The sequence below is a fragment of the Mustela nigripes genome, chromosome 14 (genome assembly GCF_022355385.1).
Source record: "Mustela nigripes isolate SB6536 chromosome 14, MUSNIG.SB6536, whole genome shotgun sequence".
NCBI classification, from domain to species: Eukaryota; Metazoa; Chordata; class Mammalia; order Carnivora; family Mustelidae; genus Mustela; species Mustela nigripes.
In genome coordinates, this window is record NC_081570.1 from 95,712,902 (window position 1) to 95,729,139 (window position 16,238).

At 36.8% G+C, this 16,238-nt stretch overlaps 1 protein-coding gene across 5 annotated transcripts in view; it reads left to right on the plus strand.

The window, feature by feature from the left end:
• RAP1A (RAP1A, member of RAS oncogene family) overlaps positions 1 to 13,630 on the plus strand; it is a 77,582-nt gene extending 63,952 nt beyond the window's left edge. For all 5 annotated transcript variants that reach the window (XM_059375734.1, XM_059375731.1, XM_059375735.1 and 2 more), the window contains 5 exons: positions 67 to 123; positions 2,445 to 2,585; positions 4,344 to 4,487; positions 9,833 to 9,948; positions 12,937 to 13,630. In XM_059375734.1, coding sequence (XP_059231717.1) covers positions 67 to 123; positions 2,445 to 2,585; positions 4,344 to 4,487; positions 9,833 to 9,919 — 429 coding nt within the window. In that variant the 3' untranslated portion in view covers positions 9,920 to 9,948; positions 12,937 to 13,630. The remainder of the gene's footprint in view (positions 1 to 66; positions 124 to 2,444; positions 2,586 to 4,343; positions 4,488 to 9,832; positions 9,949 to 12,936) is intronic.
• The last annotated feature ends 2,608 nt before the right edge of the window (positions 13,631 to 16,238 follow it).

Below are 16,238 nucleotides of genomic sequence, written 5' to 3' on the forward strand. Positions count from 1 at the left end.
GGCAGGAAATTAGACTGACGTTTTGATTTTGATATTACTCTTTATTTTTCCTTCCTTCCCCAACAGCAAGTTGAAGTAGATTGCCAACAGTGTATGCTCGAAATCCTGGACACAGCAGGAACAGTAAGGATGTTTTCTCTTTTTCTGATAGATTTTAGTTGGTGAGCAGGTTTTATCATCTGAATAATTCCTCTGAGTAAAAGTAATTGTTCTGATTAAGAACTAATTATCTAAAAGTAGGGTTTCTTAAATTTTCTTATGTGCTTCCAGCCATCTGTGCTGTACTTCATACCCACATACTACTCTTAACATTGTGTCGAGTTCGCCTACAGAATGTGTACATTGCTTATCTTCTCTCTATATTGAGGTAAAGGATTACCCTATCACTGCTTTTTTAAAAGGGGGGAGGGGTATTTTAAATCCAGAATTTTAGTTAAAATAGGTATTTCTCTGAATTTCTATAAGATTTTGTCTCTTGGCACCGTAGTCATTAATTTTTATCAAAATTGGTTTTGCCTTTTATTAGTATTTTAACATCTCAAGGGGCTGTTGACAGATACATGTTTTCTGACAAAAATCTTTAGGATTATTTTGAGCCTCATTTTTCTCAACTTTAAATGACTGCTGTATGATGACATTAGTATTTCATAGGGTTCTTCTGATGATCAAATGAGATAGTGATTATAAATCCCTTGGCACAAGTGATATATAGTTATATATATGAGCTCCAGGTGTTTTCATTGCCTTCATTTGTCATCTCCTTGATAATTTTGTTATTAATTACTGATGATTTCCTGTTATACTGCCATAAATGCACATGTTAAGTGATTTTTCTTTTTTTCCATATATGTAGACTTCACCTATTGGGCAGTTCTCAGCTTTAGAATAGATGGTATTCTTTAATGTTGTAAGTTGTTTAAAATTTAGCACAAATTTTCCATGTAATTTTATAAAAAATAATGAGAAAGTTTCATGTCATTAGGAAAACCCTTTAAGTAGACTGGAGCAGTTGTAGTGCTAATGATACTGTATTTTTCCATTCTTTTGTGGGAAAATAGATCTTGATTCCAGTAGGAAGCTTGGGATCATTAGAACTACATCTTTCTTATATCTGTTGACTCAAAATATCTCCCCCTTTTGCCATTCCAACCCCCCTATTTCCTTAGCTTCTGAATCAGCAGTCATTCCCCTCCGTTTCCAGATATGCTAAGAGTTAAAGAGCACTTTTCTCCTTTTTCCATTCATCATCTCCACAAGTGTGAAGGAGGTCTTTGTTCTTCTTGTCCAAATTAAGGAATTTCTTCCCTACCATAGAGATCTTTCCTTTGGGCCTTTAAATATCTTGTCATTCTCCCTCCCAGTGCTCAATGTACTGGGTCATAGTTGCCTGTTCAGTTGTCTGTGTCCCCAGGGCCTTCCATAAAGCTTGGAAAGTAGTTGATCCTCATTAATTGTGTCCCAGATCACTCCTTATTCCTTGAAGATTTTTGCTCATTCTCTTCATCACTGCTTCAGTCAGAATTCTTGGCGATTTTAGTATTCAAATAAAATCTGTATGGATATTATAGATGATCCATTTGCTCAGCCTACCAGTTTATTGACCTCCATACTGCTTCAGCCATTCCTGCCCATGGTCTTACGTAGACTATATGATTACCAATAACAGACTGTATGAATACTACCTTCATCTTACTTTTAGGTATGCTATTCTCCGCCTCTTGTTGTTTTATCTCACTTCCTTTTATACTTTAAGCTTCGCTGGAACCTTCAGTCCATGTATCCCACCATCTCTGATTGTCCTCATATCCTAACCCCCTCTTTACATAGCTTCAAATCCATGGCCTGATCATTATGATCAGTCCTCTGAATGTATCCTCAACTCCCTGGGACTTTTCAGCAACCTCCAATTCAGTTGATCACTATCCTCTATAAAAATTGTATTCCTTTGGCTTCCAGGAACCAACATTTGCTTGGTTTTCTCCATCATTGGTTATTCCTAAATCTCCTTTCCTGATTTGTCTTCATCTTTCCAACCCCTTAATGTTGGAGGGCCTCAGGATTCAGTACTTGGACTTCTCTTTTCTAACAGTACTTTCTTGGAGGTCATCTTTATTAGCATCAGAATAATTTAATTAGGATCTATATGTAAAAAGGAATTATATACAGTTTCCTAAACCACACAGAAACCATGGTATAACATGATAAGGTGGTTAAGATCTCCCTTCTAATTCCTTAGTTCATTGTCATTGCTTCTAGTTGTGTTAAGTATGGAACAGGAACATCTACCTCAAAGTTTCTAAAAACTGTGTAATAGGTCTTATATTCTTGTCATGAGAAGAACATGTAAGAAAAAATTCAGTAGCTTATAAATGATTATTCAGATTTAAATTGTTCCATTGTACATTCAAGAAATCATACTTATAATTGTACATTTTTTATTACAGGAACAATTTACAGCAATGAGGGATTTGTATATGAAGAATGGCCAAGGGTTTGCACTAGTATATTCTATTACAGCTCAGTCCACGTTTAATGACTTACAGGACCTGAGGGAACAGATTTTACGGGTTAAGGACACAGAAGATGTAAGTATTTTTCTATTTGTTTTAAAGATTGTATTTATTTATTTGAGAGAGAAAGAGCACGAGCAGAGGGGGAAAGGGAAAAAGCAGACTCAGAGAGCCTATGGGGTTCGATCCCAGGACCCCAAGATTATAACTTGAGCCAAAGGCAGATGCTCAACCGACCAAGCCACCCAAGTGCCCCTATTCTTCTCACTGTAAGACATATCTCTCTGTGTCCAAATGAAAAGTGTCTCGTTTTCTATTAAGAAGATTTGGAAGGTAGCTACCACATATCTAAAGTCGTGATCAAAAAAATTTTACAACTTTCTAAATTTACCTACAAATTATATGCTAAGATAGAGGGCATGTATGATAAAGTGTTCATTGTGCTGTTTGTTAATAAGTGCAGTAGGGAAGGAAGAGGAGTCAGAGTACTTGGTAGAAGTGGGACTTGAGTTGAGCTTTGAAAGGTGGTAGTTATGTTTCAGAAACAGTGTTCAAAGAACATTAGTAAGAGCCATAATGGTATTTTCCACTTCTATAATTCTCTTGGTATAGTTTGTACTTACAGTTTTTTTCCTTTGAATTATTTTGAAGATTTTAATTCACTGGGTTTTGTATTTTTTAATTTTATTTTTGTTGCAGAATTCTTGTCTTATTTAATGAATAACATCATTGCTGTTGTACTTTTTTGCAAGGATGAAATTATATTTTATATGTTTACCTCACTTTTGAACTACAGAGTTCCTTTTTAGTTGTATAAATTGGGATATAAAATTTCATTTGTACCTTTCTGTTTTTGCATGTTTTTTCTCATTATTAATGGGAACATATGTACCTGCTCAGGACCTTAACTTTGGGTAATCCTGTAGGCAGGAGAGATTTCTATCAAATGACTCAAGATCATCCATAACCTAGTGAATACTTCTTTTCCTTCCCATGAGTAATTTATCAAAGAGACTTCTGTTTTCATAGGCAATTACATGCAAATCACTGAACTCTGATAATGTTAATCTCTTCATCTCCTGTCATAATTTAAAAAGATGGACTGGTAGATGTCTAGTATGCCATCTAGCATAATTGCCTGGTTTAAGTACAAGATCCACCATGTCCCTTAAATCCTTTCTTTGTGTATAGTGCCCATCACCTCACAAATGACTCTTCTGTGGACACCTTTTATCTAAGGATGTTATACAGTTTGTTAGCAACTTGTTTTATTGCAAATAGGGGCTGCATTTCTGATACGGGGGAAAAGGGAGGGCATAGCTGCTTTGTGGCTCTATTTTAATTGTTATTGCTTCTTGATATCTCACCTAAACTGGTCTTCAGATCTAATGTCAAATATAGAAGTAGAGTTTGTTGCCTTGTTGGTCTTGCCAACTACTTTTGGAACCTGTTGGACCTGGGAGATGAAGTACTTAAACCACAGTTAGGCCCAATGAATACATTCTTCTCTGCATTGCAGGAGGTTCCTTTTCCTTCAGATTTTTGTACTTGGAATTCAACTATATTATTAGTAGTCCACATGAGAATTATACCATTATATCCTTAAAATAATTTAGCTACTGAGCATAGTAGCATCTCTTCCATACTTTTTCTGTCTCTTCCTGTTCTATCTACTTTCTTTCTCCCAATATGCATACATAGAATTTTTTAAGCACTTGGTGAAGCTTATTGTCCTAACTAATAGATTTCAGTTGATGACAGGTAGTTACTTACTTAAAAGTTACTAAGGAACAAGTATGCTAGTGCTCATATTGTGTTTTTTCCTTCCCACAGGTTCCAATGATTTTGGTTGGCAATAAATGTGACCTGGAAGATGAACGAGTAGTTGGCAAAGAACAGGGTCAGAACTTAGCAAGACAGTGGTGTAACTGTGCCTTTTTAGAATCTTCTGCAAAGTCAAAGATCAACGTTAATGAGGTAACCTACAGCTGCTAGACAGCACAAATAAGTGCCTTTTTAGTTATCTTTCTTTTAAGGTAATAGCCAAAACCAAATTTTTTGAAGAAAAAAAATTGTTCTTCTAATTGGTTTTGAATCTATCAGCGTACAGAGAACACTAAGTAACTCCTAGAAACCATATTTCCTCACTACGTAAAATCACTTTGATGGTTGTGATGAAGACGCTCATATTTACCTTACTGCAAGAGCAAGTTTAAGTTAAAGAATGTGTTTGAAGTCCTGCTAAGCTTCTGAATGATATGCCGGAAGGTAGTGTGTGCAGATTGTTCTATCACCCTTGCACAGTTACCTATGCACATGTGTGTAAATAGGTTGTAAAGTCAAGTAGGAAAATACAAAAATCAAAGTAGTTATTGAGCTTATGAACTTAGGTTATATAGAAAGATATATGAGGTAATACCTCATGGGTATCCCAGAATTTGGTGTTTTGAGTCGGGCCTTCCTTTGGTTTCTGACTCATGGGAGGAATCTGAGCATAGATGTGGAACTAGAACTCACCCACTCTTTGAGGCCTGATGAGGCAGGTGCTCAAGGCTTTTTTCATCTCTGACTTAAGCCTTCCAACCATCTTGAGAATGTAGCTCTGACAGGACATGCGTAATCAGCATGCCCACTGCCTGAGTGTCAGTCCAGTACCCTCCTGGATCCCTGAAGATCTGTGCAGTTCCAACTAGCACCAGCAACCGACCAAAACCTCAAGAGGTTCTCTTTGCTTTTGTTAATTTTAACATATTTAACATAACCTTTTTAAAACAATGAACCAACCAATCAGAGGAGGCTTATTTCCTTTCCCTGAAATGCATAAGTCTTCACTGGCCTGTTTGCTTGTCATTTGTGGCATCACAGGTAATCCGTCAGCTCAGCTCACTCAACATATGTGAGAGTTACAAGGGCCTTAGGTTATCAGCATCCTATGTTTTTGTTTGCTGTTCCTCTCTGGCCTTTGGGTCTGTAGGTCACTTTTCCTTGACTTAATATTATGGTGGTAGGCTGTTGTTTGACTTTCAAAATGATTATGTTATCTTAAACATCTGACAGGCAAAAAATTGAGCTTGTTTCACATCCTCTCTTTTTAAATAACCAAGAATGTTAAAGCTTGCTTTGTTAGGTAAAACCAATTTTTGTAAGTACATAAAACATTCATAAATTTCATTATTCAGCAGATACTAATTGTGTGCCTGTGTGTCTGGCAGTGTGTCAGGCATTGGGGTAACAGTGATCCAGACAGACACTGTTTCTGCCCTAGAGAAGTTTACATCCTAGTGGGGAACAAGTCCTACTGAGATCTTCAGCAGTCATTTCTTTTTCATTGCCAAGTAAATGAAAGGAAGTATGATATGTTTTTAGCTTTAGCTTTCTCTGTTGTGAAATTACAGTTTTATAGATGTTATTTTGAAAAATGTGACTAATGACAAAATTTTAAGTTTTTTTTTTTTTTAATTTTATTTATTTGAGAGAGCGCTCATACAAGGTGGGGGGACAGCGGGAGAGGGAGAAGCAGACTCCCTTCTGAGCGGGGAGCCTGATACAGGGCTCCAACCCAGGACCCCAGGATCATGACCTGAGCTGAAGGCAGATGCTCAACCAACTGAGCCTCTAAAATTTTAAGTTTTCATACAGTCTTTTTTCAAAAAAGGAAGGAAGGAAGAAAAAGAAAAGGAAAATGGAGATAAAAAGCATTGGGAGGGGGCTTATGCATCCTTGCATGCTCGCTGTCTCACAAATAAATAAATCTTGGGGGGAAAAAGCATTAGGATGATGCATGAGGTTGGCTAGGGAAACAGTAGTGCAGGGTCACCACTGTAGGATGATTGACCTTAGGGATCTGGTTCCTTGCTATTCCTGTTCTCACCCTCACTGGTACCTGCCCACCAGGTTCACAGGAGATGGCTCTGCTGGAGCTGGGTGGGGTCAGGATCCACTGAGCACCATGGGTTGGTGGTGTTCCTTACTTTTAAAGCATTAAATGTTTGTGGGAACTCCTCTGCTACTTGCTAAGCCTCCTGGATTATAGTTTCCAGTGCCCCAGGGCTCTGTTTTCACAGCAGTGTTGTTAAACCTTGATGTGAAGATTTATTAAATGTGGAGAACAGTAAAACAATATGGAATAAGTTAGCTGTTTAAGGCTCTTTACTCTTGTGAGGGAAATACAAACTTTAAAGTAGCGTATAATATTTGAGTTTCTTTTAATGTTTCTCTTTAGCCTGATAATCCAGCTACAGAGTTCCTTTGATAGTTAATAGTTCCTCAGACAGCTAATGCTTTGTGAATATACATGTGATTTCTGTTGGATTCAAATTTCAGATCACACAGGGACATACTGCTTGGCTAAATAGCCCTCTAGTTCCTGCTACCTGTAGCAGAATATACATGTTAAACTCTTATGCACGCCATTTTTGCTGTGTTCTGAAAGTAGAATCACAATTCTTTGCTGAGGCTAGAATCAGAATTGGAATCAAGACATCCCAGTTGAGTAATGGCAGAAGGATTGGGCAAGTATTCTTTGTTCCCTTTAGATTTTCCTGTGAATCAGAGAGATGAGGAAGAACCTAGGTGGAGGCCTCTGAGTATGTCTAACCAAATACTTACTATTGCTTGAACTTGCCTTCATCACTGAACCAGCTGTTGCAGTGAGGTAGGCCTCGTTTGCCAAAGAAGTCATTGAGGATATCACTGCGAAATCAGTCAGTGTAGTACAGAAACCCCAAACTGGCTGGCATGAAGAAACATGTGGCTTTGATTCTTTGACTATTTTAGTTTATCCTTTTAATTTTTTATCTTACAGTTTATGCATTAAGGCTGGGGAACAAAAGAGAACTTGTTCGTGGCTGTGCATATTAAGTTCTTAGAGGGTTTCAGAATTGTGAAACAGACTGCTGTTTTGTTTTCAAATCCAGTGTTTTCAGCTTTCTTATAAATACCATAATAGAGAACTTAAATGGTTTGAAGAAGATGGCAGAAAGAAAGGAATATAAATGAATCACTTAAAGCTTTGAGACAAATCACTCAATAGTGGCTTTTTTTTTTTCCTTTGTAATAATTAGCCTTTTAATCTTAGGACCATTTTAAAAAATACATGAAATGGTTTTATCTGAGGATTATCTTAAAAAATGATTTTAAAAATTATTTTACTTTTAAAATTTACTGAAAGTATTTAAGAACAATAAGAATTTGTTTACTCTTCATTCAGATTCACCAGTTAACATTCTGTCAGTGTTTATGTATTACATTCCTTTACTCCCAAATATGTTAGTGTATGTACCATTATATAAAGACATTTTCTTATGCAACCGCAACGCAGTTACTAAAATCAAGAAAATTGTTATTTGCACAGTCCCTGTTCAGTGCATATTCAGATTTTGTTTGTCCCTATAACTTTGATATACTTTTTTTTTTTTTTTAAGATTTTACTTATTTATTTATTTGACAGAGAGAGATCACAAGCAGGCAGAGAGGCAGGCAGAGGCAGAGAGAGAAGCAGGCTCCCCACTGAGCAAGGAGCCCGATGTGGGGCTTGATCCCAGGACACTGAGATCATGACCTGAGCTGAAGGCAGCGGCTTAACCTACTGAGCCACCCAGGCGCCCCACTTTTGATATACTTTTATAAAGCGCTATTTATTACAGATGAGTAATAGTAAAGAGTTTCTGTGATATTTGCTTCTCAGGTCATTAGTAAGTAAGTATTTGCATTTCATAGCAAAGAACCAAATTCATCTTATCTGTTGTTTAATTGTTCCAATATTTGGGCATACTTAGCACTATGAAACATATAAACATGTCAGAATTAAAATAATCTGCTTCTGTGAAATAAATACTATTGTATTTGTGTCTTTGATGCCTTGGATTTTTCATCCAAAATGAATCAAAAAGATATATTGAGATTGTTACTTCAGATGGGGTCACACACTTTTTCTCTTTTTCACTTTAGCCAAAATTAATAGCACCAGAAACAGCAAACAGAAATCGTATGCTTTTACATGTGGTATCTTGAGAGGAACATGGTATCTCTTCTGTCCTGTTCTAGCCAAAAATATACATAAATCTTAGCATGAGGAAAGATCAGACAAACCCAAACTGAGGGAAATTATATAAAGTTACTAACCATCTGTTTTCAGAAATGACAATGTCCTGAAAGACAAAGACTGAAGAACTATTCCAGATTTTAAGAGATTAAAGTGACCGAAAATTAAATGCAGTATGTGATCCTAGATGGATCCTTTGAGGGTGGGGAGCAGGAATTCTATAGAGGACATCATTGGGGTAACTGATAAAATTGGGGTCTGCACTGTAGATGACACAAAGTAACATATCAGTGCTTAAATGTATTCAATGTATAACTGTAACATGGTTATGGAAGAATATCCTTGCTCTTAGAAGATATACACTCAACCACTAAGGGCCCTGTTGTATGCAGACTACTCTCTGATGATTTAGAAAATAAGAATGTATTTAGAGAAAAATGATAAAGTACATATGGCTTAATGTTACTAATTGGTGAATTTGGGTAAAGAATATAAACCAGTCCTTAGTATTCTTGCAACTTCTCTGTAAGTTTGAAGTTTTTTATTTTCATTTAAAGATTTACTTAAGAGAGAGAAAGCAAGAGAGAGAAAGCAAGCACACATGAGAGCGAGGGGAGGAGCAGAGGGAGAGGGAGACCAGCAGACTTCGTGCTGAGCAGGAAGCCAGTCATGGATGGGGCTTGATCCCAGGATATTGAGATCCTGTCCTGAGCTGAAATCAAGAGTCAGACACTTAACCAGCTAAGCCACCAAGGCACCCCAAGTTTGAAGTTTTTAAAAAATAAATGTGTTCATATTCAAGTTGAGTATCAACTCTTCCCTTAATCATTATGTTTTGGAGCATATAAGATTCCATGAGGAATAAAACGTCACTACCTTGTTTCTCACTACTGATTTTTTTCTTGTTAATATTGAGTAGTTAAGAGCAAGTTTTTAACCTTGTTTTTCACTACCTTGTTTTTCACTACTAATTTTTTTTCTTAAGTCGATACTGAATATCTAAGAGCAAGTTTTTTCCCTCATGGTAAGTTGATAAGTCTTGCTTTACCCTGACCGAGAGCCACGTTTTAAGAAACCTGCTGTTAGAGCAGCAAAATACAGATCCAAGAGCAGAATAACATTTAACAGAACCAAGATGGTTTTGTAGAGCAAGAGCTCAAGTGTTTGTTGAATAAGACTTTTTTTTCTTGTGTGTGTGTGTGTGTGTGTGTGTGTCTGTGTGTGTCTGTGTGTGTCTGTGTGTGTCTGTGTGTGTTTGTTTTTGTTTTTGTTTTTTTAGATATTTTATGACCTGGTCAGACAGATAAATAGAAAAACACCAGTGGAAAAGAAGAAGCCTAAAAAGAAATCATGTCTGCTGCTTTAGACCCACAGTAAGCAGCAGCTCTGAGCCAGGTAAGATACTGAAAACAGAACAAATGCCTTGCTCATGCTCTTAACTTTGGGCTTTCCCCAACCCTAACCACTTCCCATTTCACTTGTTAGGGTATTTCCAGGTTTCTGCATCTTGTAAATGTGATATATAGCTTGTAGATGTGTTCATCTATTGCTAATTTGTTTCTCTCCCTATGAGATTGTAAGCTGACTGAGGGCGAGGACCACAGATGTTTTGTTCACTGCTGTGTCCCCAGTGCTGGCTACAGAACGAGTATTCCAAAAATAGAATTCCTTCCAGGGTCCCTCCTGAGTTCCTGGCAAATTTAAGTCAAATGTGGTTTATCTGAAACAAAATGCTTAAGTGCACATTTGATGTGTTATTTCAAAGTGAACACACCTTTGTATATCAGTAATAGTCATTCCTCCCCCTGTAACCCCTTCCCTGATTCCCAACACCATCATTGGTTTTGCCTCTCTTTGAACTTAACATTAACAAAAACAGGTACTATGTCTGGCTGCTTCTACTCAAAAATATGTTTTTGAAAATTATCTTAATAAAGATGCAACTGCAGTACCGTATGGCAGTAGCTCATTTTTATTGTGTGACTGTACTAGCAGTCTGTTTATGTATTTTGCTATTGATGGACAATTACATTTTTGAGAACTATATGGATAATTCTGTGCAGTCTTGCTTGAGTCTTTATGCTCACGTGCATCATTTCTATTTGGTGTGTACCTAGGGACAAAATGGCCAGACTATACACTTCTATATAGGGCCAGCTTTAGTAGATACTGCTCAAAGGTTTTTCAAGGCAATTAGACCAATTTATACACTTGCTAGCAGCGGATGAGTTCCACGTCCTCCCCAGAGTTGGTATTGTCAGTCTTTTTAACTCAAGACATTCTGCTGGCTGTCTGATGCTGTGTTTTGGTAGTCATTTCCTCTCGGGTCTAGGTTGACTTCTTTGAAATGTTTTGTCTGTAGACTTCTAAGTATAGTTGACTTTAGTACCATTTAAGTTTTCATTAAAGTGAACCCAATGGAGAGAAATTAGTGCCAGCATTGAAGCTGCCTGTCAAGTGAAAAACCACGCCCTGCAGGAACCATGTGTTTTTCTCTAATTATGTATATGAAATCTCCTGAACAGTGTCTACTTATCTTCACGAACTCTACAAACTATACCGTAATGGAATGTTTTTCATGAAGTGATTTTGTGAGGTCAGTTGATGCTGGTTATGTGCACATTACTAATCTAGGTCCAGTTAGAGGAACGCCTACTGTTCCCACTTGAGAGTTGGTTACACTTAGTCTTGTTAGTCTCTTGGGTCCATCAAGCAGATTACCTATTCCAGAGCACCAAATTAATGAATATGTGCTTCCTTAGAGACCTAGGTGAATCTCTCTCTTCAGGGAAACACTGTGTAATTGTACCCCCCCTTTAATTTAGTTTAATTTTCTTGGTACCCTCCCCTCCTAAATGAAGGTCAAGGAAAATGGGGAGAAAGGAGGGAACAGCATGGGATTGCTTCTGGTTGGATTTAAGAAAGACAGATTCTGGTCAGGTGTTTGCTTTACGCTTTAAGTGAAATCTTGACTCAATAACTATAAATCATTAGCTCCCTGAAGGTGATTATTTTAAACTTTGCTGGTGTTTGTTTAGGTAAGGGTGCAAAGGTAAGGATAATAGGACTCCAGTTCCTATTCTGAGCTATATCACCTCACCTAACTCTCTTAAGTCAACTATAGTTGATTGACTTGCTGATGCCATTACCTTAGCTGACCCTAGTTTAATTTCCAGTTCTCTAAAAAATGTTCTAGCTTATGTTTAAAGGAAGAGGTGCCATCTCCTGGCCTGTTTCGAAAATTCATTCATATACACCCTGCAGTGTATTGTGTTTTACCTGAGAGAAGAGAAACCTTGTCGTACATCTAGAAATAAGATTTTCATCCTGGTTGTATAAATTCTTAGGCTCTGATATGTAACTCGGCCTAACAATATATTTAATAAGTCACCTGAGATCTCCATGAGTGTTTGAAAATACCAGATGATGGGTCAGTTAGCAGTCAGAATACTTGGCAGAGCAAAGAAATCACAGAGTGATTATAGACTGGAAGTGCCATGTTGATTCCACTTGAAAAGTACCAAGATAAGGGGTAAATTTAAGTAGCTGTGTATGTTTTTAGTAAGAGTACATGAACCATAAGGGCAGTGTATCTGACCTTGCCCTTTAAGCAAGATTGTATTGAAACATGTTAATCTCTTTTTAGTATGTCCCACTTCTAAAGACACGAAGAGGAAATTCTTCCTTTAACCTAGTTCTTTTCTGCTGAGCAGTACAACTAATGTGGAGCCTTCTGCCCTTGCATATGGGGGTCAGCTCTTTCTGTGTCATCTCTTCTGGTCCTAATCTGTATTAGAAGTGGTAATCCTAGGGACACCTGCATGGCTCAGTCGGTTAAGCATCTGACTCTTGGTTTCAGCTCAGGTCATGATCTCAGGGTCATGAAATTGAGCCCCTCCGACGAGCCCTAGCATCAGGCACTCCATGCTCAGCATGGAGTGTGCTTAAGGGATTCTCTCTCTCCCTCCCCACCCCTCCTCCCATCTGTGTGCACACTCGCTCCCTCACTCTCTAAAATAAATAAAATCTTTTAAAAAAAAAAAAGTGGTAATCCTAATACTCTATAGTCTTGAAATGATTGGATAAAGAAATTTTATACTTAGGTGTTATTTCCTTTTTGGAAAAAAAAAAGATGATAATAGGATAGAAATAAAATAATGACTGTTTTCCTTTTTACATACAGGACTGTCATATGGTGAAATTAATAAAACTAAAATGGCCCCGTTACTGTAGCTGTTTAGTATAATTTAGTTGTCTAGTAACAATCAGCCCATATCTGTTTCTTTCTATATGATTATCTGCTTGTTCACTACCATCTTCTGACATTAAGAGGTTAGCCATATGTATGTATATATATAAATACATATCTGTTCAATGTTCTAGATTACAGGAATGAAGAACTGTTGCCTAATTGGGAAGTGCCAGCATTCCAGACTTCAAAAATTAAATCTGAAGAGGCTTCTCCTGTTTTATATATTATGTGAAGAATTTAAATCTTATATTGGTTTGCACAAATTCCCTGGAGAAAAAAAAAATTGCTCTGTGTATATCTCTTGGAAAATAAGACAATAGTATTTCTCCTTTGCAATAGCAGTTATAACAGATGTGAAAATAAATATACTTGACTCTAATATGATTATACAAAAGAGCATGGATGCATTTCAAATGTTAGATATTGCTACTATAATCAGATGATTTCATATTGACCTTTTTATCATGATTCTTCCCTGTCAAGCACTAAAAGTTGAACCATTATACTTTATATCTGTAATGATATAGATTATGAAATTTCCCCTCAAACTCATTGCAGCAGATAACTTTTTGAGTCATTGACTTCATTTTATATTTAAAAATTATGAAATATCATTCTGTCATTATATTCTAATTAAAATTGTTTGTGCATAATGCTTTGGAAAAATGGGTCTTTTATAGGAAAAAAAACCTGGGATAACTGATTTCTATGGCTTTCAAAGCTAAAATATATAATATACTAAACCAACTCTAATATTGCTTCTTGTGTTTTACTGTCAGATTAAATTACAGCTTTTATGGATGATTAAATTTTAGTACATTTTCATTTGGTTTGTGTGTTTTTGTTATTGTTTATAGATTTAAGGCTTTTATTTTATAATGGCCACATTGTTTTAAATGCAGTAGTTCCTTTCTGCCTGTACCTACAGAACACTTGGCTTTAAACCCCTAAGTCATTAGTAATTTCTCTAAGAACAGACCTCACACTTTCTGTTCTAGATGTATTTATTCCTTCTATACAGCAAACTACATCAGACTACATAGAATAGTTTTGTATATTCTCTCTTGATCTTAAAGATTGTATCTTATTGAATAAGATATCCCACTGTGTATTATTTTTATATGTAAAAATAAGTTTAATACTGTATCCGGGGTTAACTTTACTATTTAAAATCTTCCACAGCTTGTAATTTCATCAAGGGAATCCTTTTGTCATTGTTAATTTGTTGGGCATAAGCCCACCAATGAAATGTTATGTAAAAATTTTCAGATTTGCTTTATAATAGATTGAAGAGTTTGAGAAAAGTGGGAAAAAGTGAAAAGGCATACAAAGAATGTGTCCGTTGCTTTTGCTTCGACTATATATGAGGTAGCATAGTAGTCGTTGTATGGAAAAAATCACTAAGTTAAAATTTTAGCTGGCTATATAGTGGTGCTTTTCTTTTCCTTCCCAGTTGTTTCTGTTTTTACAAAGATGGCGCTCGATGAGGACATGGATCTAGGGCATCAGTATGATTTACGTGTTCTCCATAGAGATAGAGCAGAACAGCTTGTCAGCCAGTTAAGTGCTGGCGAAGGAAAGAAACAAGCTGAGAAAACCCTGTGCCTTGTCCCTGATTACTAAGGAGAAGACTAGTCCTAGAAAGTCTACATCACTGCTCAGGGATCTAGATATTGTCTCGCTGCAACCAGGTGTGAAGTAGTGTTCAGACCTTGCTGAGACTTTCAAGGAATGTGGTCAGGCCATCGGTTACTAAATTCAGATTTAGGAATAAGATTTCAAATGTAAACTCTGACCAACCTGAGAAAATGTTAAAATATTGTAAAAAAATAATAAAAATAAAAAAATTTGGGGGTAGGGAATTGTATTCTTTTGAGTTTCTAATAAATGTAGTTAACTAATACTTTCCATCTACTGATCCAGTTACACATATGCCTGGGATTAAGGGGCCAAAAATCTAATAAATGCAACAAATTAAAAATAAATAAGTGAATCATTAGGGCCAGTTTGTCCAGGTCAAGGTAGCATATTTTAAGGTCCTTTGGAGCCATTCTCCTTAAAGACTCACCTCTCAGACATTTCTTTGGACTTAAAATCATAGACAAACATCTCACACATCAGTAAAAATCACCAAATATTACCTGTTCCATAGGTTGTGATGTTATTTGCCAGATAGGTACAAAATCATTAAGTAAGAGTAACTCCCAAGTTAGAATCTGCTAGATTAAAGCATCAGTTTGTCCTCAGTTTTAGAACGTGGGAGAGAAAGAGTGCTGGATTCCTTGGTCACATCTTACACAGTCCACTCGGGATGCGATAGGACTGTGAGGAGATGTCCCAACAGCATTCCCCCACAGGACCTGCTGAAGTCAGGGACGTGCATTACTGTTGCCAGGGAACCTGCTGCTGCTGAGTGAGGCATAAGGGTAGGTAGCCTGCCAGAAAGGGAGATGCATGTGCTTTCATCTTGTCCCTGTGGACTCTGTAGTCTTCTCTCCAGAGGGCAAAGAGCCCCAAAATAAGATGTAGTTGATGTATTTTTTATAGCTGAAAAGTCAAAAAGCCCTTATTATATATAAATCTCGTAAGTATCCAAGAACCGACACGACGTTTGTATTTGTGACTCCTTAAAGTACGTTGCCTTTGGCAGATGAGTAACATATATAATTTAAAGGAGGCTTGATATCATAGTTGATAATTTTTCTCCCATTAAAACAAATGACTAATGACTTAACTAGTATGTCCCCAAACAATCTAGTTTTAAACAGTAAATACATAATCTATCATTCTACCCTCCACCAGGGGGAGCTTCAGTATCAGCTAAATCCTACAAGCCTTGAATGAATAATATGAATTCAGTCCATTTGTTCTTATATATAAAAAGCTGCTTGCTTCGCAAAAAGGCATAAAGGCCTTTCCTCAAGAATTTGCAATCTACCGGGCAGGAAAGATAGGTAAGAAATTCATCAAAGATATGAAAATGCTGTAATTTATTAAACTGTGGTCACAGAATTCTCTTAGGAATGTTTGGGGAAATATGGGTGTTGGTATGTTACTCTCTTTCCCCCACGGCTTTGAAGTAATCTCTCTGGCATCTTGATCTGCCATCATAACTGACCCCTTTTACCCCTCAGTGAAACAGTCCGCTTCTTTGCAGTTAGAACGTACTTAAGAAAAATTAATCTTTGGGAAGGCACTGATCTTTACCTTATTACCAGCATTATTAAGACAGGTTACTTGGTCTGGAGCTATTTTTTCTATATAGGAACGTTTTCCATTACCTGGACCTGCCCAGGTTTAAATATTTTTGCCTCTTTTTTCTCATTAGGTACACGTATTTGTCAGTTCATGTATCTGATTTTTGTTTTTAGGACTGAGAAACGAAAGATTACCTCAGTATTTTCCTTGTTAAGCAATCACAGTAGAAAGCTAG